Genomic DNA, 24,641 nt, shown 5'->3' with positions numbered 1-24,641 from the left:
ATGAATTTTGTGCTTAAATATTTGGACAAATTTGATACTTTTGATAGGAATATACATTCCATTTGTCTTTCATGACAAAGCGACCAGAAATCGATTTTAGGCATGGCATGGTATCGTTTAACATAAGTAAGGGTAAATTTAGCGAAATTGATTCAGTATCATATTTCTCTGGAGCATCATATAATATTACTTGCCTTGTAACCCCCAGAAGAAAAAGCCTATTAGATCTTTATTAATTCATTTTTATATAAACTATAGATTGAGTGTTTGAATTTTAGAAACGATAAAACAAGGAGTGGATATATAATACAATAATTTCTAGTGCTATGCGAAATTTCGTGAAATACTAGAGGTATTAACAATATTGCAATATTGGGGCGTTTGAAAGAAGATATCACGGAAAAACAGCCAAATTTGATGAAGAAGAAAGTGTTGTTTCATAAAAACAATGCACTATATCACGAATCAATGAGAACAATGGCAAAATGGAATGAATTGGGCTTCGAATTGCTTCCGCATCCACCGTATTCTCCAGATTTGACCCCCAGCGACTTCCTGTTCTCAGACCTCAAGAGAATGCTCGCTGGAAAGAAATTTAGTGTCGATGAAGAGGTAATTCCAAAACTGAGGGTCTTTTTTGAGACTAAAGCCAAATCGTATTATAAAAATAGTATCGAAAAATTGTATGACAGCTATAATCGTTGTATCGCCCTCGAAAGCAAGCTATATTGAATAATACAAACAAATTTTGCAGAAAAATATTATTATTTTTACGTTAGCCTAGGAATTTTTCTGTCCAACTGTAATATACATAAGTAGGTATACATCTTCAAGGGCGCAATAGGCGCATGAATCGCTCATTACACCAAGTCCTCGATCAAAATTGTTTGAACAACATTTTTAACCTCCCAGATTTCACTATGGGATTATTCAAAAATTGACAAAAAAAAAAGAACATAAATCAGATTATCGACGAATTCTCAATGTGATTACAGCATCCGTAGCGTCGGCGCAAGGAAGAATCATCCAGACGCTGTAGAAAATGTGGAACAGGATCGTTAGGGATCTGTCCATCATCAACAGTAATTCGTTGAGTTCAGATAAAAAAAAGTGTTGAATTATCTTCGATTACTCACAATTCGAATATATTTTGATCGGTTTTCTTATACGAATCATTGTGATATTTTTATTCAAATTCTAGCAATTATGTGGAACGTCATGAGTGTTTTGTTTATGTTTCTGGGTCAACATTTGTGCTTCAATGAACTAAGGTACTTTTTCCTATTTTAGTATTTTCGTATGGAAATTTTGCAAAATACAAAAATACCAACACGAAAATTTACTATACTTTTTGAAAAATATTCCATTTTTTTTATTTAAATCAGAAATTATGTCTATTAGGTATAATTAAATTGAAAAATAAAATTGCGAAAAAATGAACTTGAAGTCGGGAGCTATTGAGCGTTCGTTCACTTCGTCCACATATATACCTTAAACAGTGCATATGTGGCCACCAAGAGCGCAAATTCCGCATGAATGAGTTAGAGCCCAAAAGTTTCTGTATTCACGTCAGAGCTTGAATAATTTTTGGTTTATTATTTGCTTAATTGTATTAAAATATCGTATTGAATTTAAGAGAAATCATACAAAAAACAATAATATAAATGTAGAAAGCACTGACGTGAAATCGAGTGCTTTTGTAGTCTTGTTCAAATCTGTATTCATAATTTTTTTTCAAAAATATCGTATGAACTTTCAAGCAGTTCTCGCAAACTAATAGTACATTTCTGCTTTATCGTGTTTAGGATTTGATGTTTACGTTCATAAAAGAAGAGATGTGATGATCAAGGTGTTCTTATATTGTAGATTTTTGAACGAGTAGAAAGTTTGGTCTCTTAATTTTCAAAATATGGAATACCATTTCTCAATTCATCGTTCGGTTATTTCGTCATATTGTCTGTATTTTAGAATTTAAATTAGTAAGGGAGGTGATACTTTTTGTAATGTTTGTTGATTGTTTGACGAAAAGAGGGAAATAATACCTACGAGATGACTGAGGTATGTTCGAATTTTTTTTAAAAGCGTTTTCATTGATCATCTTTTCAATATCTTTATGAAAGAAACATTCAAATCGTGAACACGATCAAGCAGAAATCTAGTACTTGGTTGTGATATAGTGGTTGAAAAGTACATACGATATTTCTTGAAAATTTTCATGAGCGCTCAAAAGCTCCTTACTTAACGTCAGTGCATTCCTATATTTCTGCACCTTATATTGGAATTTTTGGGTGATTTGGCTTTGTTTATCACATTTCAGCACTAGAACTTCATCACAAAGGCTAGATAATGTTACGAAGACCATATCAGGACTATTGAAAGGGTATGACATTAGATTAAGACCAAATTTTGGAGGTAAAGGATATTTTTCCAACAATTCCTCCTTAATCATAAGTATTCATTTCAGGAGATCCACTTTTAATAGGCATGGACCTTACTATTGCAAGCTTCGACGCTATATCCGAAGTCAATATGGTGAAATTCATTCAATTTACAAATTTTTGGGAGTATAACCTTGAATTTTTAGGATTACACGATTACACTATACTTGAATCAATATTGGAAGGACGAAAGATTAGCCTTCAGTAACCAGAATGAAGTTTTGACACTTGCAGGAGACTTCGCTGAGAAAATTTGGGTTCCTGATACATTTTTTGCAAATGATAAAAACAGGTAAAATCGATATTTCATTCGAGATTCTACTACACTGAAAAGATCTGATAAGTTATTTGGCTCATTCCAAAGCTTCTTCCCTTCACAAGATATTCAACTCAAATTTGGCATGGATATTCCAATTTAAAGTTTTCATCATGTGATACGCTAATTTTGAATGCGAATCTACAGGGTAATATTTTTTCTGTAGCAGTGCCCTCTTCTTTCCTCCAGAATTTTTTTTTGGTAGACCACTTGTAGTTCAGAAAAATGTAAGGTGTAACTTTGATCCAACATTTTTGGTTTCTTGTAGTTTTGTCGTGTCTGCTACCGATTTGAGGAAAAAATTCAAATAATTCTCTAGTAATCTTCAAGATAATCCAAATTATTTTGAATCTGAAGTGAATAAGCTGTAATGAATAAACTAATTATAAAATTTGATACTTATTTACACCATCTGTAGCGAAAATTAATAAAGATTCGATAAACTTTTATAATTATCACAAAAAAGTAGGATTAGAAAAAACACCCTGTATCTTTCAAACAAAGCTTTTGCGGGCCCATGTTTATAGGACTTTTTTCCTCAAAATTCAAGGAATCTGCCATTTTTTCTTTGTATCTTAAATTTAGGAACACCTGTACAGCTAGTAACGGGTGTTTTTTTTCGAGGTATATAACTTTAAGTTGGCATTACTGTTCAAGATGACGACCGATTTAACAGCTGTCAAGTGATTTATTCTCAGTTTTGTTTGCCAATTCATCATGAATAGACTCACGCCTGAACAACGCTTGCAAATAGTGCAATTTAATTCGAAAATAATGGTTCTTTGCGGAATACGTATCGCGCACTACATCCATTTTATTTTGTTCAGCGATTAAGCGCACTTCTGGTTGAATGGCAACGTCAACAAACAAAACTGCCGCATTTGGAGTGAAGCTAATCCTCAAGTGTATGTCGAAACACCGTTACATTCAGAAAAACTGACTGTTTGGTGCGCTTTATGGGCTGGTGGAATCATTGGTCCGTACTTCTTCAAAAACGATGATGGCCAGAACGTTACAGTCAATGTTGATCGGTATAGAGCCATGATTACTAACTTTTTCATTTCTGAATTGAACAACCATGATGTCCAGGAGCTGTGGTTCCAACAAGACGGCGCAACATGTCACACAGCTCGTGCCACAATCGATTTATTGAAAGACACGTTTGGTAACCGCCTAATTTCACGTTTTGGACATGTGAATTGGCCTCCAAGATCTTGTGATTTAACACCGCTATACTACTTTCTGTGGGGCTATGTAAAGTCATTTGTCTATGCAGATAAGCCACAAACCCTTGACCATTTGGGAGACAACATTCGCCGTGTTATTGCCGATATACGGCCACAAATGTTGGAAAAAGTCATCGAAAATTGGACGTCCAGATTGGACTACATCCGAGCCAGCCGTGGCGGTCATATGCCAGAAATCATATTTAAAATGTAATGACACAAGATTATCTTGCGGATAAATAAAATTCATGTCAATCGAATAATCCATCGTTGTTTTATTGCAATCTAAAGTTCTATAGCTCTAAAAAAACACCCTTTAGTTTTGTCGTGTCTGCTACCGATTTTGAGGAAAAAATTCAAACAATTCGCTAGTAATCTTCAAGATAATCCAAATCATTTTGAAACTCCAGTAAATAAGCTGTGATGAATAAACTAATTATAAAATTTGGTACCTACTTATTTACATCATTTGTAGCGAAAGTTAATGAAGATTCGATAAACTTTTATAATCATCACAAAAGAGTAGGATTGGAAAAAACACCCTGTATCTTTCAAACAAAGCTTTTGCGGGCCCATGTTTATAGGACTTTTTTCCTCAAAATTCAAGGAATTTTCCAATCTTTAATTTAGGAATACCTGTACAGCTAGTACCTATACCTATAAAGCGGCTACATTTTTTTTTAATTTTCAGTTTTTTCCACGATGTCACTGAGCGAAATAAGCTTGTAAGATTGGACGGTGAGGGTGGTATCACCTACGGAATGAGATTCACCACCACCCTAGCTTGTATGATGGACTTACACTATTACCCCTTGGATTCTCAAAATTGTACAGTCGAAATAGAAAGTTGTGAGTTCGAAATCTGAATTTTCCCAATGTTTTTTATATTCCAAATTACTTACAGATGGTTATACCGTTATGGATGTCGTGATGTACTGGAAGGACACCCCTGTGAGAGGAGTTGAAGAGGCAGAACTGCCTCAATTCACGATAGTTGGCTATGAAACTAACGACAGAATGGAGAAGCTGGCTACAGGGATATATCAGAGGCTGTCTTTGTCTTTCAAACTCCAGAGGAATATTGGATACTTCGTGTTCCAGACTTATCTTCCCAGTATTCTCATAGTTATGTTATCATGGGTATCTTGTTGGATAAACCATGAAGCCACTAGTGCCAGAGTAACATTAGGTTTGATACTAATTATTATTCTTCATTGAAACATTTTTGGATTTTGATTATTCTTCGAGATAGAAAGAAATTTCGAACCATTATGTAAATTTTGCAGTATTTTTTTGTTTACAGGTATTACAACTGTTCTTACCATGACTACCATAAGCACAGGGGTCAGAAGTTCTTTACCTCGTATCAGCTACGTCAAAGCCATTGATATATACCTAGTTATGTGCTTTGTATTTGTTTTTGCTGCTCTTTTAGAATACGCAGCTGTCAATTATACATATTGGGGTGCAAGAGCTAAGAAGAAGAGTAAAAAGAATAAAGAACTAGAGAAGAATAGAACAGGTAATGAGAATTTTGGATAAATTGAAGTTTTATTTTATTTTTTTCCAATCTCATATCTGTTTTCGTATATACGTTGTCATAGGTTTTTCCTAGAAGAATCACAATTTAATAATAATAATAGAATAATAATCGAAAAAAAGAAGTTTAACTTAACTATGGGTGAAAATGGTTTAAAAAGCCCACTTGTTCTAACATGATCTTTTTTCTTATTATGATCTCACCTACTCATTTCAGGTGAATTGATTCATCCCAAAAAAGAAGTAATTTTGGTATACAATAACATCACCTTGTATTTATTATCAATTCATTCATACCCTGTACCTCTGTATTTGCTCTTATTGATGCTTGTGTGCTTGAAGTAAACACAATTTTAATTGTACAAAACATTGAATTCCCGTCTTATCAAGAACGAAACCTTAGCCTTAGACAAACAGAAAATTCACTGACAGTTTTCAGAGAGTGTAATTAGGTTAGTGAAACGTATGAATTTGGTAACGGTATATTTTACCGATAGTGTAAAACAGTTTGTTCAGGAAGGTGTTACCTGTATACGCACAAGATAAGTTTGAATACTTGGTAAAATAAAGAAATGATTCATACTATGAATATTATGGAATACGAATTTTATTAGGTATATAAATCACGCAATTTCAATACCTAACAATTCTATTTGAATTCCTGAATATTAATTCTTTCCAGGAATAATCGAATGTGTCTGAAATTATCACTATTATTTGAAGTCCTGAAATTCCTATGAAACAACATATACCAGAAAAAACAAAAATTTCTATAAGATTATCAGGGTGTCAATCAGAATACCCTTGTCCCATACCAAATTTTAAAAAAATTCGTGTAATAATCACCTTTTCAAACATTTTCCAGCCGATAAAGTCAATTCAACAGACCACAAATTCAACAGTGATGATATCATAGAACTCGAAGAAGTGAGAATGAGCCCCATACCGTCAATCAGAAATAAATATTCCTCAAGAGGAGAAATATTTGACTTTGATCAATCTAGATTTCCTCCAAGTTTTCGTATATCCAGAACAACTGGATACGCATACAATTATCGTACAAATGGATTGAGATACAGGGGCAATAAAAGTAAGTAGCAGATATATAGACTATCAAGCTACTGTGTGAACATCCCCACTTCGCCATTGAAAGAGATACTCATTTATTCGAAATCGTATCACACAAATATTTTGATTATTCCACTGGACCATTTCAAAGGATACCTTACCTAATACATTTTTTTATTTCAGTAGGGAACATTCACAAGCCCAAAATGATGCATGCCATCAAAAAAGGAGCCCTGGTTATAAAAGCTTCCATGCCTAAAATCAGGGATGTTAATGTCATAGACCAATACTCGAGAATAGTTTTTCCCATATCCTTCACTTTATTCAACGTTGGTTACTGGCTATTTTACTATTTCGAATGAAAAAAATGACATTATTACTTGTCTCTTGAAGAATTATTGAATGGGGTTAAGGTTAAAGTGAAAGTACATAAATAATATTATGTATGTATTGAGAATGCAATAAGAGTTTCTTTGTTTTCATACATGGTAAATGGAATCTAAAGAAAAATATAAAAAGTATGGTGAAGATATCAATACTGAAATAATGTAAAACATTATTTAGAAAATCAATTTTCGATTACTTACTTGTTGCTTCCAAATAATGCTATATCAAAAATTTAAAATATCACTTGCCTAGATATAAACAACAAAATGTGTCAGTACCGGTTGTTCAAATTTTAATTGTATTGTATTACAGCAATACACTGAATATTGGTATTATTGCTTTTCAAATAGATTCAATCTTCTCATGATCATAGTTTTGTGACATCTACTTATGAAAAAACCAAAATGAGATTGGTTCAGATGTATTTACTTTGGAAAAACTTCAATATAATGAAATATGTATTTTTTTCCATATCATTAAGGTTTTTTATGAAAGCAGATGTTATATTTTATCCGAATATTTAGTATTTTCATAGGATTTAGCTATAACCGAAATAGGACCAATGAATAATGTACTCCAAGGTACATGATTATATTAAATATTATATAAATATCAGTTATATTGATAAATAAATGGAAAATTACGAATTTGATTGATTTTCAAACAACCCTGAACACTTTTATTGTTAATTCATACCTTCCATACCTTAGAAGATTAAAAAAAATTAAAAGTTCCTTCATGGAAATATTGTACCTTTTTATTGATTGATTCGATTACGTATATCACAAAATGCTTGCAGTTGTGCTATTAGTCCATTTTTTGAAGTATAAATCAGAAATGTTCGAAAAAATTTTGATAATTTTCTCGAGGCAGCCACTTCTTCTGGACATAAGCTACACAATTGAAACCTAATTATGTTCTAGTTCACAACTCGATCTCTGAAAAACGGACAGATACTATGTTCAAGAATCAAAGGTTTTAACGCGGATAATCCTAAAGATAAACATTGTTCAGTATAGTTTATGCAAGATAATATTGCGAGGTAAATAATATTCTTCATGTAATAATTTCATGTATTTATTCTTTTTGTTTTCCTCCACCATAATTTCTTTTATGTTTTCGATATGAACAACCCACTGAATTGGAAATTCAATAATGAATATCTTCCTTTTTATCATGATGTTTCATGGACAACGATCTCTTAAGATGTTTTTCCTCATGCTTATGATCTCTGTTATGTTTTCTTTCATGATGGTTCTCGTTTATGTTTCTGTTATGATGGACCGTTTCGTGATTATGTTTTTCCTGATGTTTTCTAGAGTGGTGTTTATTTTTGTGATCTTCTTCAACATGTTGATGTCTGTGGTGGTGTTGTTTATTGTTATGGTGATGCCTCTGATTGTGGTTTTCATGGTGTTTGTTTTGAACGTGATGTTTGTTCTTGTGGTGCTTGAATTCGATAGCCTCTTCAGTGGATCCTGTAAAAATGAATGTAAGATACTATTCTTGAAACAAAATTTGAAAATTATAGTAGTTGTGGCAGAATTTTACAAACCTGACGTGGAAGCCTTAGCAGTAACCGAATTTGATTCTTCAGTTTTCTCATTGTCATCTCCCTTTTTCTCGGTTGAGATCCTGGATGTGCCTTCAGAGATCTCGTTTGGAGTTTCTGAACCTTCAGAGGTTGGATTAGTTGAAATGGAAGCAGTCAAGTGAGTTTCTTCACTAGAAGGCGTAGTTGATTTTCCTGCACTTTCAGACTCAGCGTCATCTTCAACCGGTTTTTTAGTTGAGGATGAACCTACTGTTGATTTGGATTCTTCTTCTTTTTCTACATCTTTAGCCGTAGTAGCTTTGGATTCATCAGATTGGGTATTTTTTGCAACGGTATTAGAGGGTAAGATTCCAGCTGGTAAGAATGGCAAGTTTGATGGAAGGGGTAATAATGATTGTTGGGGTACAATGGGTGGAATTGGTAGAGGTGATTGTTGTGGTGAATTTGGAGAAATAGGTAGTTGGGGCAAATTAGGTAAACCGGGTACACCTGGGAAATTAGGAAGGAAATTTCTGATTGGATCGACGAAAATATTTTTCAAGAAATTTCCACCTTGCTGTACAAAATGGGAGAATACATCGAAACCAGCTTGGAAAGGTCTGGTAAACGGTGATCTAGACAGGAGATCGCTGAAAGTACCACCATTCAGAGCCTTAGCAAAGTCGAAATTTCTTCCTAATGCGTTATTAAAAACTTTCGAAAACTGGCCGAAAACTGGAACTCCATTCAGTATTTGATTGGGATTTCCTCCTTTCTTCAGTTGGTCATCGATATTGTACTGTTTATTGATTGCATTCAGTATCGAACCCCCTCCTCCTGTGAAATCTTCGGGAGATACACCTGGTAGAATTTTTTTCAATGAATCTGGATCAGAAGTGGCATTCAAGAAAGCTGTGAAGCTGTTGAATAATAAGTCACTATATTTAGCAGGACTGAAGATGTGGAAAGTGATATGAGTTATAATATGCAACCCTCCTATTACGTCTCTTTTGCGCCATTTCTCAACAAGCTCAGAAATGTTCACGTTGTTCTCAATTACAGAGTTTGTGGTGAGGTTCGTTAAGAATACTACGAATCCACTGAGTTTTATCGCGGTATCGTATTTCTTAGCCTGTTGATCGGTGATGTTCTTCACGTCTTTCAGGATCTCTTTGAAGTCTCCATCGTCAGCTTGGCTCCAGTGGTCTTCGGAAGATGATTCGAAAAGGAATTGAATGAAGTTAGTTATCGGTATACGGAAATGTATAGCTCCCCAAAGATGTCCAACTATGGCGACTGTTTCATCAACACCGTTTTTGCTCTCAGCGCCACCAAGCTTGCCAATTATGTCTAGAAGATCTTCTATGTTGTTCAGAAGGTTGCCCCACAATACTGTGAGGTCGAATTTAGCTCCTGTTTGTCTTAGAACGTATACCAGGACTTCAAGGCCGTTTTTGCCGTTGAAAAGAGGGTTTACTTCAAATGTAACATTCCTAGACAGTATATTTTTCAGACCTCCCTGTGCTTTACCGAAAAGTTTTTGTAATCCTATAGAAATTGTAAGGAAACGGTTAAGATTCTGTTTGAGAGGGTATGGACCGTTTCCTGGGATCAAACCATTCAAGGATCCCAAATATAAGTGTTTCAGATTTCTCGAAAACAGGTGTAAATATTTGAGGCTACGAAAACTTGTGCTTCCCTTCTCTTTGGGATGACCTAGGTGAAGATATACATTCGACCACAATTCTAGAGCATCATCAGCAGATTCTGACGATTGTGGAAGAGATTCTTTCTTGAAAACATAATTGTCCAGGATTAAATTCAATGCTTTAATTACGTCTCCTTTGAATTCCTCATTTTTGGTCACTGCAACTTTGTTATCTGCCAAACATGCGGCTTGGCCTGTTTTTGAATCTAGTAGGACTATAATAATCCCCTCATCTTGTTCTGTGAAAGAAACTCCTACGTTTTCTGTAACATTGACGAATCCCATTGTTCTGTGATCATCATTACGTACCAGATTAAGTCCATCATAATTGGCTGCAACAGAAAAAATAAAATCCTCGAAAAAATAGAGGGGTTTTTTGAAAATTTTTTGTTTAATCTTCAAGTCATAAGCGGAAGTGGCATATTTTGTCCCAAAATGAGTTTTTTCCGGAAATAGTAGATTTATTCCTGCATTACAAGCGGCGATTTAAAATGTGATCTGAAAAATTTGCCTTTTTTTGAACATTAAGTGAAGTGTTCTTTGGAATTTTTGATCTCATATGTCTGTTTGTGACTTACAAGAGGTTCAAATTTTCGTTTCGAACCCTTGTTATTTTATAGGATAATAAATCAACCATACAAGTCTGTGAAAATCTGAACTAAATACGTTCAATGAAAAAAATATTAAGTTACGACCAACTGAAAATATAGCAGGCTATATGATAAGACTGAGAGAAGTTAATGACGTCATAAAACACAATGTTTGACAAAATCTTGTACGTTTTGACAAAAAAAAAGTAATAGCTACCAACAGATGGGTTCGATGTTGATCAATTCATTTTCGACGCGAAAAAAGTTTGAATTGAAGAAAAAGTGAGTGTTAATTTCATTTGAATATTTGGCTTTGAATTCATCCACTTACATAAAACACTGCTCACGTTCACGGGTGCAGCTTCTGTTGTTGCAAGTCGAGGGGATGTTTCTTCTGCTGATATGAAATTTCCCCCTGAAATTTCAAAAATCATAAACCTCTAAAACTTATAGTTTGGGTTTTATCATGCTTTAGATTTTGGTTAATCAGTTTCAATAATTAACTTCCGAGTAAAAAAAGGTAAACCCCTCAAAAACAGTATACTTTTCCAGAGTTTTCTAACAAACAAATAATCATAGAAACAAATTAAAAAAAAAATTCTTCAAGAAGTTAACTACACATAATCATAAAGTTGAAGATATATATTGCTCAGATCATACTGTATACAAAAATTTTTCAACGAAAAGTACTATCAGTAATAGTTCTGGAGATATGAATTTTTGAAAATTTCATTTGGATTTCGGTATTGATGAACCAAAATTCTAAGGGTTCCGTAAACATAGCCGTTGGAAATTATCTTTTCTACTTACATGCAAAATTTCATGTTGATCGCGTAGACAAACTCAAAGATGAATATAAAAAAAATCAAAATCTCAACACATCCGATCGAATTGAAATTTTGTTTATGAAAAAAATAACATTGTCAAGTTCGATGCATAATTTCGACTTGAAGGCTTTTTTTTTAATTAGGCAGCTATAATTGCTATTGATCATTATAGATATATCAAATCAAAATATATGGAAGGCTATACATTCATAAATTGTTTGTGAACACTATTCCTTAATATGGAACCCAATGCATAAAACACATCAATCGAAAACAATAAAAAATATAATTCCTCACCAATTGCCTCTTTAAATAAAGATAGTCCAATAATGGACAATAAAAAATATATTTTCATTGTCATTAGCTTCGATGATGTTGATAAAAGAAGCGAACAACAAATGAAATCATTTTGCAATCGTCCTATTGCATTGAAATGCTATGATAAAAACATCGGAATATTAGGAATTCGTGAAAAATATTGTAGGTATGTAAAAATTGCAAACTTCGTCGAAAAACGCTTTCTTTGAAACTTTCATGACGTAATCTTGAAGAAAATTAAATCAAGGAATGTTCAAGTGGAGAATTTTGTGTTTTTGAATTATTTGAAACTTAATGAGATTTGAATAAGACGTCAAACAACATAATGTAAAGTTTGAAATGAATATTGAATGGCTTCAGCAAATAAAAAGCATATAGTAACTTTTTACTTTGATGTAAACAACAGCACAATCTTGCTAACAACTATCAATCAATATAATTCTAGGATCTTTTAAATATGTAAATAATCATTATATCATTTGTGAATAAAGATGACTTTTCATTAAAACAAGCGATATAAATTCATATTTTGAGATATAATATACAGGGTGATTCACCGGAATGGCCTATTAGACATTTATGGAAAACTAATCATAATATTGGTGTTTGAGACAATAACAATCGAATGAAATAATGAAAAATATAGGTTCAAATTTGAAAATATTAAGTTTTGATGAATTTGAGTTATCCAAGTTCATTACCTTCTTATAAACACCCTGTACATTTTTGGTCCAAACCGTAAACAGTCTAATTAAAATACGTATTTGCAGAATCGAAAAGAGCTTTTTCTGCCGAAATATCAAAAAAAATGTGAGTGGTCATCGCCACCATTTTTTTTATAAGAATCCCATTTTAACTCATAAAACCTTGAAGTTTTTACCCAAGGTATGGCATATTGCCGAAATTGTCATCAAAGAAGCTATCTAATGATGCAATAATATACTGGATGTGCCATTTGAAATAAGGAAGTAGTAGTCTGTTTCCGGTATAACCGGAAGTTGTAGAGATCTGAAAATATTCAAGGGAGAAAGATCATTGTCTCAAACCCCAATATGCAAATTTTCAGCGAAAAATTATCATTAGTTTTCTATAAACGTCTAATAGGCCATCCCGGTGAATCACCCTGTATATCAGCTAAATAATTCACTGATCTGGATAGTTGACAGCATATGCATGTTTTTTTTTTAACTCATCGGATCCTACATAATTGCAAAGCATTTTTCAACTGCAAACAATTTTGAACAATGGCGCAAAAGCCTCTACTCGTCAATGATTTTCTCCAAAAAAAAAAAACTACGCACAAAACAAAACATTCTGCGTTATTTTCTCCTATTTTGATCTGAACTCTTTGCAGAGCACCTGTATGAAAAAAAACCGAGGTATTCAGAGCAATAATAATGTGTCATAATCTTACTCACCTATATATTTTTTATCATCTTCGTAATCTGATAAGATATATCTATCTGAGAGTACACAAATTTCAAAATAGGACTGAATGGATTCATGAAACAATCTCGTCATTAAAGTGGTGAACAATATAGATGAACATTGTAAAATGGTGAAAATTCGAATATTAGTTCTTATATGTTTTTCGAAATTAGTTCTGAGCGACAATAGTGTTAGTTCTAATGATGTGGAAAGTATAGATGGGGTTCCCATGAAACAGGAAGTTCTAGGAGCAATTGGAGAGGAAAATACGAATCTATTTCCCAATGAAAATGGAGGCATACCAGATAACAACTATGGTAAATCGATACGATCATAGGATATATTCTTTTTTCTGAAAAACCATGGAATATTTTACACCTCTTCCAATAAAAAATACCCTCAAAATCAATTTGAAGTAGATAGTCTATTCTCGAAGTAGTTTGAAAAAGAAAAACTGTTCATTTTCAAGAAACTAAATTACGTATAATATATCGGACTTGCTTATTAGATACCTATAATCAATGTGAATCAGTCAAAAACAATGAAAATCCTTCATAAATACTTTGGGAGAAACACAGAAAATATTGTGACTCATACAAGTACCAATGAGTCACCATCATACCAAAGAGTTTTTAGAAAATGTGAAAAGCATTGTCAGGAGCTTTTGTTCAAATTCGTATTCGTATAATTATTTTCCGTCTTCTGAACACAAATCAGAACTTCAGAATACCATTGTTATTACTCTATGGAAATCATCCCATGAAAACAGAATCATATTTTCAACACAATGTCATTCATACATTTTTTGGAATGCAGACGAACTGAATTGATTGAGACCTCGAATTCTTGATTAACGGGTCAAAGCCAATCATTTATGACCACTCTTGTACCAAAAATTTGGAAATTATAGAATGACAAAATACAACAAGCGCGCAAGCCTTACTTATTGTATTTAAGATAGTTTTGTTCAAAATTTAGTGAAAAAATATGTAAAGTAATGATTACCATCAGAATTTATACATATATTGATGACAACTAGGTAATTCTTAAGAAGTAATATTTTCGAAATCGATTTTTAATTTTTTTTCGATCAAAATTCGATGAAAATCCATTTCAAGGAGGAATCACTAGATCAACCGATTTTTGTATCGTATTTTAGTAAAATCCAATTCTCCGAAACTAATCTGAAAGAAGAACCACAAGAGCAATATATTTGACAAATTAATCGAGTGATATATAGATATAATACTTTCACAATATTTAAACTTTTCCAATAGATTAATCAGAAGATTACTCATGCCTGATAATTCATGAGATATTTTGTCGCAATTTTGATTACCTATGTGAAAACTTATGAAATCAAATTATAATGAACTATAGGTTTGATCATTGTGCACAATTACTTAGCAATCCTTTTATATTCAATTTAATGCTTGATTCAAATTGAGCGTTTTTTTTTTAAATAAAGTCTATTTGGGATATAACCAAAGAAATAAAAGAATCTGCTATTGAAATTCAGCTTTGTGAGGGCACAGGTTGATATCGTGTATCTAACAAATTTTATCAGCTCCACCTGTAGTAGACTGAATATGAATGTTTGATCTGTACGTACCTACCACTTAAGCAATATTTGTCAATAAAATACTCATATCTGTTAATGATTGCCTATGCTGAATTGAAACATTCCAACTTTATTTATAGAATAGGCTTGAAGAAATCATTTGTAAATCAATTAGGAAAAGGGAAAGATTATTTTTTAAAAGCTCGTTCCCCGAACAGTCTGTAATTGAAAGAAAAAACTAATATTTCAGTACAGATACAACCGTCTTAGTTGAAATGTTGTGTCTAGATGTATATCAAGAATTTCAAGCTTTATATAGACTTGAATGAAAGAGCGCTAAAAAACACAAAATTCAGTTCCTCTCTCGAAAGTTTCATTCATTTTATTCAGTCTAAGTCGAATTAATGTTACTAAATTGTCCTTTCTTCACCTTATAGTTCCTCTACCAAAGCCAGGAGCTTCTATAACTTACCATAGATCTTCTGGAAAATATATAACCTACTATGATAACGATTACGGTTAGTGCACAGCTTCTTAACTCTCTAACGTCATTCTGCTTGTGCTTTCCAACATCTTTCATGCTTTTTATGTTTTTGATGCTTATTATACAGAGCCTTTTTATCGATCAGCTTCGAGAGTAATACCAAGAGATTAATTATTGCTTGAAATGTCAGAATCATGTGAATCGTTCAACACAGTTCCATTCAAACTTCCTCAGAAAATAATAGATGCGTCCTTGGAAAATTTTATTTTTGCTAGAAATACATTTTACGTTTAAATTTGTCAACTTTGAATTAAATCGATTTTATGATTGAAATTTGCAATTTTTTTCTAAATAAATGAGGCTGCGTGTTTTTGTTATGAACGATATCCCACCAGAATTGCATTATTCTTATATTTTGGAATTTCTTCGACCATCACTGCAAATGACCTAAAGAATTTGAAACTAATCAGAAAGATATTCTGTGGTTCAAAGGATTATCACATCAGAATGGGTTGATCATTTTATCTCGTGTGAAAGCTACAAATCTCAATTTTTTGATGACTCATATCAAGGCTGAACTTCAGATACATACAAAATTTCAGTGATATCTGACGGATAGATTTTGATGGAACATTGAATCCTTAACATCATGAACCAATGAAATTTTCTGGCAAAAACATTTGCCTATATGTACAAAGAAAACTTGGCAAAGTATGTTTTATTCCACTTCAAAATACTGTTTTGGTCACCCTTTGTGACTTGTTTTGATATCTATCTAGAGCCCCAAAGAAAAAAAAAATATGCTATTTTTTGTTGATTTATTTAACCTAAAACTCAAGCAGAAATATCCATAAGAATAAGATTTAGAACATTTATCAAGGTAACTAACAAAATTCAGAGTAAGTGAATACATAAAGATGTATTTTACTTCTTCCAATTCTGTTGACGTATTCTGCCGTGAAAGCCTTCAGCTTTATAATAATCTCAAGCTTCGTGCAAAATATCTGTATGCATGTTAGCATAATAGCCGCATAATTTCAATATTTTCTGATAATTCCAGACACTGATCCAAAAGCCAAAAATATGCTGATCTTGAATTGCTTTCAGAATCGTACGCATCCATTTTTCCTCACCTACCCTTGCCAAAATATAGACCTATTTGGCTTTACCACATTCATTAATATTACAGGGGTATCTGCATTGCTCTGAGAACATAAGTTAGGAAGCATTGAACCCAGTTCAAAAACAAAAATGAACCTTTATCTAAACTGTGGTGGGTTCCTTCTAATTCATTATCGATTGATACATCAATAATCGAACCCCTTCCACCACTGGTTTGGTTTCATCAATTAAAATTCTGCACACAGTGCTTAACCTGCATTGCATGTACCACCACCAAGGTTTTTCCCTTAAAATATACCAATCTTCTCTTGCAGATCCGATGATTTCAAACGTTGCACCTCCACCAACTGACCAAAGGGGTGGAAGTGGTCTACCCTACACAATCACAGAAGACAGACTAGACTACATACGTTCCCTCTTCATGTATCCATTCTACAACCAGGGAGGTGGAGGGGATAACGACGGCGACTACCAGAAGCAAATCCAGGCATCCACCACCATAGTTCACAAAAACCTCAATTTCCAACTACCCTTCTTCGGGTTCAGATACAATTACACTCGAGTCTCCCTGAATGGTTACTTGGAATTCAGTGATCCACCACCTACCTACGATAAGTACCCTCTGACCTTTCCTGTGCCAGGCTGGCCCAAAGTGAATGATCCAGCTTTCATTGGAATCTTCTACAGCAAGTGCAGGATGGGAAAGCTGAGAGCTGAAGATTACGACAAGAGGAACCCTGGAGTGTATTTCAGACTGGAAAGGGATCTCAGGGACAGAAAAGACCAGATGGGTGTAGAAATAAGAGAAAGAGTCAAGTGGGATATAAGGCAAGGGGTTATAGGTACTGATAGTTTTGATCCTAAGCATGCTATCATTGTTACCTGGAAGAATGTGTCGTTTGCTGGAGGTATATCTGACAGTTTGATGAGGGTGAGTATTAGTAATCTTTAATTTAAGCATAAATGTGATAACAAAATGCTAAATTTCAGACCAATACTTTCCAAATGGTTCTGGTAACAGACGAGGTCTTCACATATGCCATCTTCAACTACTTGAATCTTGCTTGGACAACACACACCGAAGCAAGAGGTGATACCACATCTGGAGAGGGTGGTACCCCTGCTTTCGTTGGGTTCAACGGAGGTAACGGAACCAGGAAGTATGAATACAAGCCCTACAGTCAAGATATGGTTATAAGGGATCTTACATCTACTGGTTTTGCCAACGGTTTTCCAGGACGTCATATATTCAGGATAGATGAGAATATCTTGTTGGGCACTTGCAACAAGGACATTGGTCAGTAAGAATTCATTTTTATTGAATTTGTTTTTCGATTTGTTTACCAAATTCACCTTAATCTTATAAGTGTCGATTGGCAGAAAGCTTAATGTTGATAATACTCAAAAATTTGTTCTTGAACGAACTTAGTTTGAAAAAAAACCAGGAAGACATTGCGATCTTAAAGGCCTTACAACTGTATATAGGTATATGTGGTCTCCAAGGATGAAGCACGGAGATTGACTCTATAATTTCATTTCAACACCCAGAATCTCAATTCCTTCAAATTTATTAATACAAATGTAAGAACTATATTTTGGAATATCTTTATCATTTTCATTCAAAATTTTTGGATAAAGGTGATAGTTGTGTATCAGATCGACTTCAATTGGGGAGTAGATTTCACAGATTTTTCGTGCAATGAGTTCCTGGATGCATGTTCATTAGCCATAAGCTTACTTCAACTATTTCCATGAAAATTCTTACTGTGACGTGAAAAAATCAATTATACCAGAAAATACTCAAGGTAGAAGATAACAATGTAAATGAGATAGTTATATTTACCGATAATTACTTCAGAATGATTGTTGATACTTTTCGACATATATTTCGAAGCAAATTTCCAAGAATTTACGTTCCATGGTATTGAATATATATTTTGACTGGTAATTTGACTTTCGAATAGAAAAAAGTCGATCGGAGTCATGTCAGGAGAGAACGATGGCTGTTCGATGAAATTTGTTGATTTGGTCTGAAAATTTGTTATCCAGAATCAAAACAATGAGTTTTCCTCACGAATCTGAATAAAGGTGACATTAAACTCCGCGTGAGTATTCACGATCGATTCGTATCGTATAATTTCCCCAAGAACAATAAATGAATACCTATTTGAAGAGTTATAAATGCATTATAATATTTCTATCTCAGATGCTGGCCGTTTGGATCTCATGTTTGCACCAGAGAGCGGTAACATGCTTGGAGGAACAATCGTTAACATCACAGGACCTTGCTTTGAACCAAAGGAAAAAATTACCTGCATCTTCGATATTGCTCCACCTGTTGTTGGTGTTGTTGTGAACAAGAATCGAGCCATCTGTATCCAACCACCATTGATGGCTGAAGGTTGGGTTAGGTTTGAGATTGCTGTTGGAAACGAAAGATTCAAGTGGAAGGGAAGATATTTTGTAGGTGAGAAAATTATTTGCCTTATAGATCGATGAATGTATTACTCGCAACGAGTACCGCCAAATTTAAGCTACAGTTACCTAAATAGGCAGTTTTATTCGCCAAAATAATCTCATTCTCTTCCAGAAACACCTTCAATGGCTGCCCAGAAGATATTTTTTTCGGACATGACATACCATGACAAATCACCAGCCGAGATAAAGATATCTTGGGAAAACAAAAATTTAACATCAAACGCAAATGCCAACATCAGGATATCTTTGTGGGGTTACAGAGAGACCCTTGTGTCACCCCAGTTTGTCTACATCACGGAGCTAGCAACCAACGTTCAAAATATTGGGGAGTATGTCATTGTCCCCTCCCAGTATAGGTTAAACGACAACAGGTTTCAACAAGATATTACACTGGGGTTCATTCAGATCAATCTCACGGAATCCATACCCGTGGAAAACACTACTGTTAAAATAACACCTCTTATATGGAGTAGGCCGATTCCTCTTGCTTGGTACTTCGGACCTCAATGGCAGAGAGTATATGGAGACGATTGGGCAACTGTTCTTTGCGACAATTGGATAAAAGATGATAGATATCTAAGCAACTTTGCCCATGAATTGCCACAATGTCCCTGCACTTTGCAACAGGCTTTGGTGGATAAAGGAAGATATATGCCTGATTTTGACTGTGATAGAGATTCAAATCCATTATGTTACTATCAAGAAAATGCCATCCACTGTGTTCGTTCAGGATTACCAACGTAAGTTCAGACAAACACCTCAAGCAGTTTTATTTTCATAGAAGTTGTTTGGTTCCATTACCTTTTTTTTCTCAAACGTCGTTTGGGATTATTCTTTATTATAGCATCTTCTGGAACCCTGAACCATTTTTATATGTCTATATGTTAATCTGTGTGTGAGTAAAAGCTTGTAACAACTTTTACTCATCAATTCTCACCCCTTTATTTTCAAATTTTATTAATCATATTTTTTATCTTCATAGAAATGAAGGAGGCGAACAACAATGCTGCTACGACAAAAACAATTTCCTGATGTTATCTTACGATCAGATTGGAGGATCAAACCCAAGAAGATCTCACAATTTAGGACTGAACCCTTACACAGAATCCACCAAAGTTCCTTCTCTCTCCCAGTGGTACCACGATGTGATCCCAAAATTCGTTTGTTGCCGTTGGCAAGATAGCCAAGCCGTGGGATGTGAAACTTTCAAATTTGAAAGGAGGCCAACCTCAGACTGTACAGCTTACCAAGGCCCTGCAGTAGCTGGAGTATATGGAGATCCTCACATCGTGACATTCGATGGGTTAGAATACACATTCAACGGAAAAGGGCAATTTGTTCTTGTAAAGACCAACGTGGCTTCACAGAGATTGGAGGTCCATGCAAGATTCGAGCAGATGCCTCCCAATAAGTTCAACGAGGTGAAAGCTACTCAACTCACCTCTATAGCTGTGAGAGGGAATGCCTCAACTATCATTGAAGTACGGTTGAGGCCTAAAGAAGCTAGGTGGAGGTATAGGTTAGACGTTATTGCCAATAAGGAGAAGAGGCTGTTCTTCGATAGGCCGTCCTTGAAATTCCAACATTTCTCAGGTTAGTACAGCCTTCAAGGAATCATTAAGCGAATTCCCTTGAATAATTTTCCTGTTCTTTGGTCTAGCATTTCCACTTTTTAGGCAAGACAAGATTTCATTTGTACCTTTTTGTCAATACTAAGTTTTCTTATTATGCCTTGCATCGTTTTCATTGAAAATTGAATTTTCAGGTCTAACGGTCTACACACCAACTTATAATCTTAATCAATCCGAAGTAATCATTATGTTGGACTCTGGAGCAGGTGTTGAAGTTGTTGAAAGCATGGGTTTCATGAGCGCCAGAGTGTATTTACCATGGACTTTTATAGTGAGTAGAATAGTTGCATCTGGAGAAAACAGAATAATAAAATGTTACTCAAAATTTCAGAACAAAACTCTCGGACTTTTCGGCAACTGGAGCTTCGATATAACGGATGATTTCACTAAGCCAGATGGTACAAAGAACCGTAAGTAGTTTTGTAGTTAAAGACCGGACCAAACAGAAACCTGAAGTCAGATCTTAGACTACTACGAGAAACAACAATCTTCCTTCACTGCTACCTTTTGTTTCAGCCATCACAGTCAACATCAACGACATGCAGAACGTTTATGATAATTTTGGCAAGCTATGGATGATAGACGATTCTGAAGACCCCACAATAGGACAATCTCTCTTCCTCAATGAATACGATCGTACTGCTGCCTTCTACAACGACCTGGACTTCGTTCCAGAGTTCAGGATGAACATAAAAGATCTCATACCGACCAATATCTCGGATTATTACATACCACTAGCCTATCAGGCTTGTTCCAATAAGGATTACCAATGTTTATACGATTACGCAATGACTCTCGACAAGGACTGCGCGTTCTTCACCACCATCTTCAAATCTGGATTGAAAGAAATCAGGGAAGCTAGCAAAGAGAGGACCATATCTTGCGGTATCCTAGAGACACCTAGATTTGGCTGGAAGTCAAACTTTTTCTTCACACCTGGTAGCAAAGTCAGTTTCGAGTGTGCTCAAGACTTCGTTTTGGATGGAGATCCTAGGAGAGAATGTATGTTGAATGGTGAATGGAACGTACCAGTCTATGGATACACGGAATGTTTACGTAAGTAAACCTAGTGGCATTGAAGGTGTTACACCCAAAAGGAATTGAGTTTACTCTCAGGTTCACCTTAAGAATGAAACGATAACATTCGAAATAAATTTTGTTTACCGAGATAGAAATCAATATTTATGGAGTAGCAGAGTAAACTCTTGTACGTTTCAATGAACAACTAAATGACAAAATGTCTGCTTAAGGTTCTAGTCACTCAACTACGGACAAATTAAAATAGGAGCCCAATAAGTTTACCTGTTTAGATTGCGAATAGTGAATGTATGACAAACATCGAGATATATGATGTTTTGAAAACTTCTCTTAACCTTCACAGCCTTTGTGCAGAACCTTCTAGTTATTCTAGACGGTCTAAACATGACAAAAGACTTGAATTACCTCTTGAAACCAATTTGACGCGTGGGAGTAGAGCTAGTTTTTTTAATTTATGATCAACCACGCATTCCTTTAGGCTGTAACATTTCTGATATCCCTTAATATAATTCATCAATGAATACAAATTCGAAATCCACATATTTCCCATAAAATCTGTTCAACAGGTGCTGAAGAGTATTCCTTGAGGCATGCCGCAGCCACAGCAGGGTTGATCCTTATATTCATTTTACCTGTAGTTTTCGTTGTACTTTTCGCAATCAGAAGATATTACCATAACTACCATAAAAAACCTATTCCTGAACTTGGCCCGAAGAATCTCTCCTTGGTTAGAGCTAAAAGTCGCTCAATGATGAGTCTGGCAAGTGTGGGCAACTTGAGTCCTACGAAAGATGGCGAATTCTCTCCGGTCTCAAGCCCTACGTTTAGTGGTTCTACCGGAACCTTGAACTCTAAGAGGCGGAGGTCGTACGATAAGGTTTATAGAACGCATGAACCTTTACCAGGTGCGCCAGATATTGAGTTTGAGGATAAACCTTTCGATGTTGAATTGGAAGAGAGTCCAGTGGAAAGTCCGAAGTTCCAACATGGTGGATATCTGTTTGATTCTGAAGGGTATGCTCAGCTGCAAAAACCAAGACCACAAACGACTAGTACTATAGTGTCAGACGTTTGAAGTGAACTCAATACTTTTGATTCTACCACTTGACGACATTCCAAACTTTAGTTTTTTATTCTCCAGAGTTCAAGGACTGAATCTTCATCTCTAGTTTCTAGTTTCGTTAACAACTCTCAAGATGTTTTCTGTACCTTATGTAGAAAATTTCAAGTACTTACAATTACATGTGTCCAAGGAGTGATATATCCTGGAATTTGAGTTCTTAATGTAGGTACTTGAATTGCACACCATCATCCAATCTCTTAGTAATGTTTCCCCAAAAGTTCAATTCTTCGCTCTCTACAGAAAGTAAATTATCTTAAGAAGAATCTTTTCGATTCCAATGTTGAACCCATAAGTAATTCCACTCTTGCAGACCAATCATAGCACATCATTCTTCAGGCCAAGTTCAAATTGGGAAACATTTTCGTTGTATAAAATATAGTGCGAATTTTTTGTGGAATAGTCTGTCACCATTTAATAATAGTTATATTTTGTACTTCTTTGATAAAGTAAATAAAGAATATAAAAGAACGCATCGAAAGATGTAGGAGACAGTCTATTCCACAATTCAAAATTCAATTTTATTTATTATTATCGCAAAATTCTAGAAATTGAGGAACAGACTGTACCCATCTTTTCTTGAATTTTTTTTATTGTCCCCTTATGTCCAATATTAAAATGTGTTTTCCAATGCTGAGATATTTAAAAATGAAAAATGGTAGGTATTTCATTGAAAGGAAGATGGTACAAAAAGTTAAAGATAATATGATTAATATAAAAAACACTGCAGCGCACGAAAGATATTCTCCTACTAAATTATAGATCTGTTTGCAAAGATTTCATATAAAATTTCGAATCAGGTCAAGAAGAATATTCACTGAGACAAGCTGGACTGACATATGGATACATATTGGCATTTTTGATTCCTCTCCTGCTTCTGCTAGTTTACTTCGGCTACAGATTTCTGCAGAAGATATCGGAAGAAAACGATCAGCAAAATCAGGAGAAACTCACCATGGAACAACAACAAAGGTTGGTACCACTTTAATCTTTCACTTCTCTAGAACTTCTCATTTCTCTAAGGAAATGTTTGAAATATATTCCTTCATTTCTAAACTGAACTTTTGACACAGTATTTTTAAACTCCATTAAAGATCCATTCTAAAATTGTTTGGAGATACACAGGTTGTACCAAAAAAGTGCGAATGACCAAATTATTGTAACCTATTCGATGAAATGACTAAAAAAAGAAATTCGACAATTTCAGGTTAGCACAGGAGAGAGCCGCCAAAAAATTGACTGCAGTAGATGAAGATCATGATGATGTTCTTTCTGAATCAACGTCATCACCAAGAGAAACAACAGTCTACTGATTTTCTTCTGTACGAATTAAAAATATCCATAGACAATTTTTGTTCTAAGTGTTCATAGTTAGTTCACAGTTTTTATATTAAAGTCTAGATATAATGTACCTACTTAGCGAATAATTTTCTATGTTTTATAATTTATAAGAATTTTACAACTGGAATAAAAATATATTTGATAAGATATCCTGTCATAAGGTAGGTAGGTATACTTGCGAACAAAACTTTACAACATATAACCCGAAAATATAAAGGAAGTGAACAAAAGATTCATTATTGTTTGTTGAAAAAACTGAAATGAACATTTGCAAGTATATAGATAAATTCCATATTAATTATTACATTATTTCTATTCTAATCCGATTTTGATGAAATTTGGTATGGGAATTAAATTTTGGCTGTAGATAGTCCTAAATGAACTTTAGCGTTTTTCTTGTCGAATGTAAACCAAAATTGGTATGAATAGACATGAAATTCTATCTTACGTTCTATACGTTCTATAATTCCCAATTACATAAAAGGTG

At 34.3% G+C, this 24,641-nt stretch overlaps 3 protein-coding genes across 5 annotated transcripts; 2 read left to right on the top strand and 1 right to left on the bottom strand.

Moving 5' to 3' along the window:
• The first annotated feature begins 1,044 nt into the window (after positions 1 to 1,044).
• Positions 1,045 to 7,621, top strand: LOC123685243 (gamma-aminobutyric acid receptor subunit beta-like). The gene is made up of 9 exons (XM_045624876.1): positions 1,045 to 1,271; positions 2,318 to 2,412; positions 2,465 to 2,532; positions 2,585 to 2,730; positions 4,672 to 4,829; positions 4,885 to 5,169; positions 5,284 to 5,502; positions 6,385 to 6,609; positions 6,771 to 7,621. The coding sequence occupies exons 1-9, from the start codon at positions 1,207 to 1,209 to the stop codon at positions 6,947 to 6,949; spliced, it is 1,440 nt and encodes a 479-aa protein (XP_045480832.1). The 5' UTR covers positions 1,045 to 1,206; the 3' UTR covers positions 6,950 to 7,621.
• Positions 7,622 to 8,035: 414 nt separating this feature from the next.
• Positions 8,036 to 12,086, bottom strand: LOC123685239. The gene is made up of 4 exons (XM_045624870.1): positions 11,931 to 12,086; positions 11,138 to 11,221; positions 8,530 to 10,548; positions 8,036 to 8,452 (listed from the first exon to the last, which is right to left on the bottom strand). The coding sequence occupies exons 1-4, from the start codon at positions 11,992 to 11,994 to the stop codon at positions 8,124 to 8,126; spliced, it is 2,496 nt and encodes an 831-aa protein (XP_045480826.1). The 5' UTR covers positions 11,995 to 12,086; the 3' UTR covers positions 8,036 to 8,123.
• Positions 12,087 to 13,447: 1,361 nt separating this feature from the next.
• On the top strand, positions 13,448 to 24,301 carry LOC123684152 (protein mesh). Of its 3 annotated transcripts, XM_045623302.1 has the most exons (12): positions 13,449 to 13,696; positions 15,378 to 15,458; positions 16,861 to 17,477; positions 17,537 to 17,843; positions 18,753 to 19,013; positions 19,137 to 19,764; positions 20,007 to 20,617; positions 20,790 to 20,926; positions 20,987 to 21,065; positions 21,172 to 21,711; positions 23,614 to 23,785; positions 24,021 to 24,301. In XM_045623302.1, exons 1-12 carry the CDS (start codon positions 13,507 to 13,509, stop codon positions 24,124 to 24,126), a joined length of 3,729 nt encoding a protein of 1,242 aa, XP_045479258.1. In that variant the 5' UTR covers positions 13,449 to 13,506; the 3' UTR covers positions 24,127 to 24,301. The 3 variants fall into 3 exon arrangements, with proteins under 3 accessions (XP_045479256.1, XP_045479257.1, XP_045479258.1); XM_045623300.1 differs by lacking the exons at positions 23,614 to 23,785; positions 24,021 to 24,301 and adding an exon at positions 22,260 to 23,284 and having other exon boundaries at positions 13,448 to 13,696; XM_045623301.1 differs by lacking the exons at positions 15,378 to 15,458; positions 23,614 to 23,785; positions 24,021 to 24,301 and adding an exon at positions 22,260 to 23,284 and having other exon boundaries at positions 13,448 to 13,696.
• The last annotated feature ends 340 nt before the right edge of the window (positions 24,302 to 24,641 follow it).

Source organism: Harmonia axyridis, chromosome 7 (assembly GCF_914767665.1).
Source record: "Harmonia axyridis chromosome 7, icHarAxyr1.1, whole genome shotgun sequence".
Lineage (NCBI taxonomy): Eukaryota > Metazoa > Arthropoda > Insecta > Coleoptera > Coccinellidae > Harmonia > Harmonia axyridis.
The sequence above is the reverse complement of the archived record's forward strand: the minus strand, read 5'-3'. Positions and strand labels throughout refer to the sequence as shown.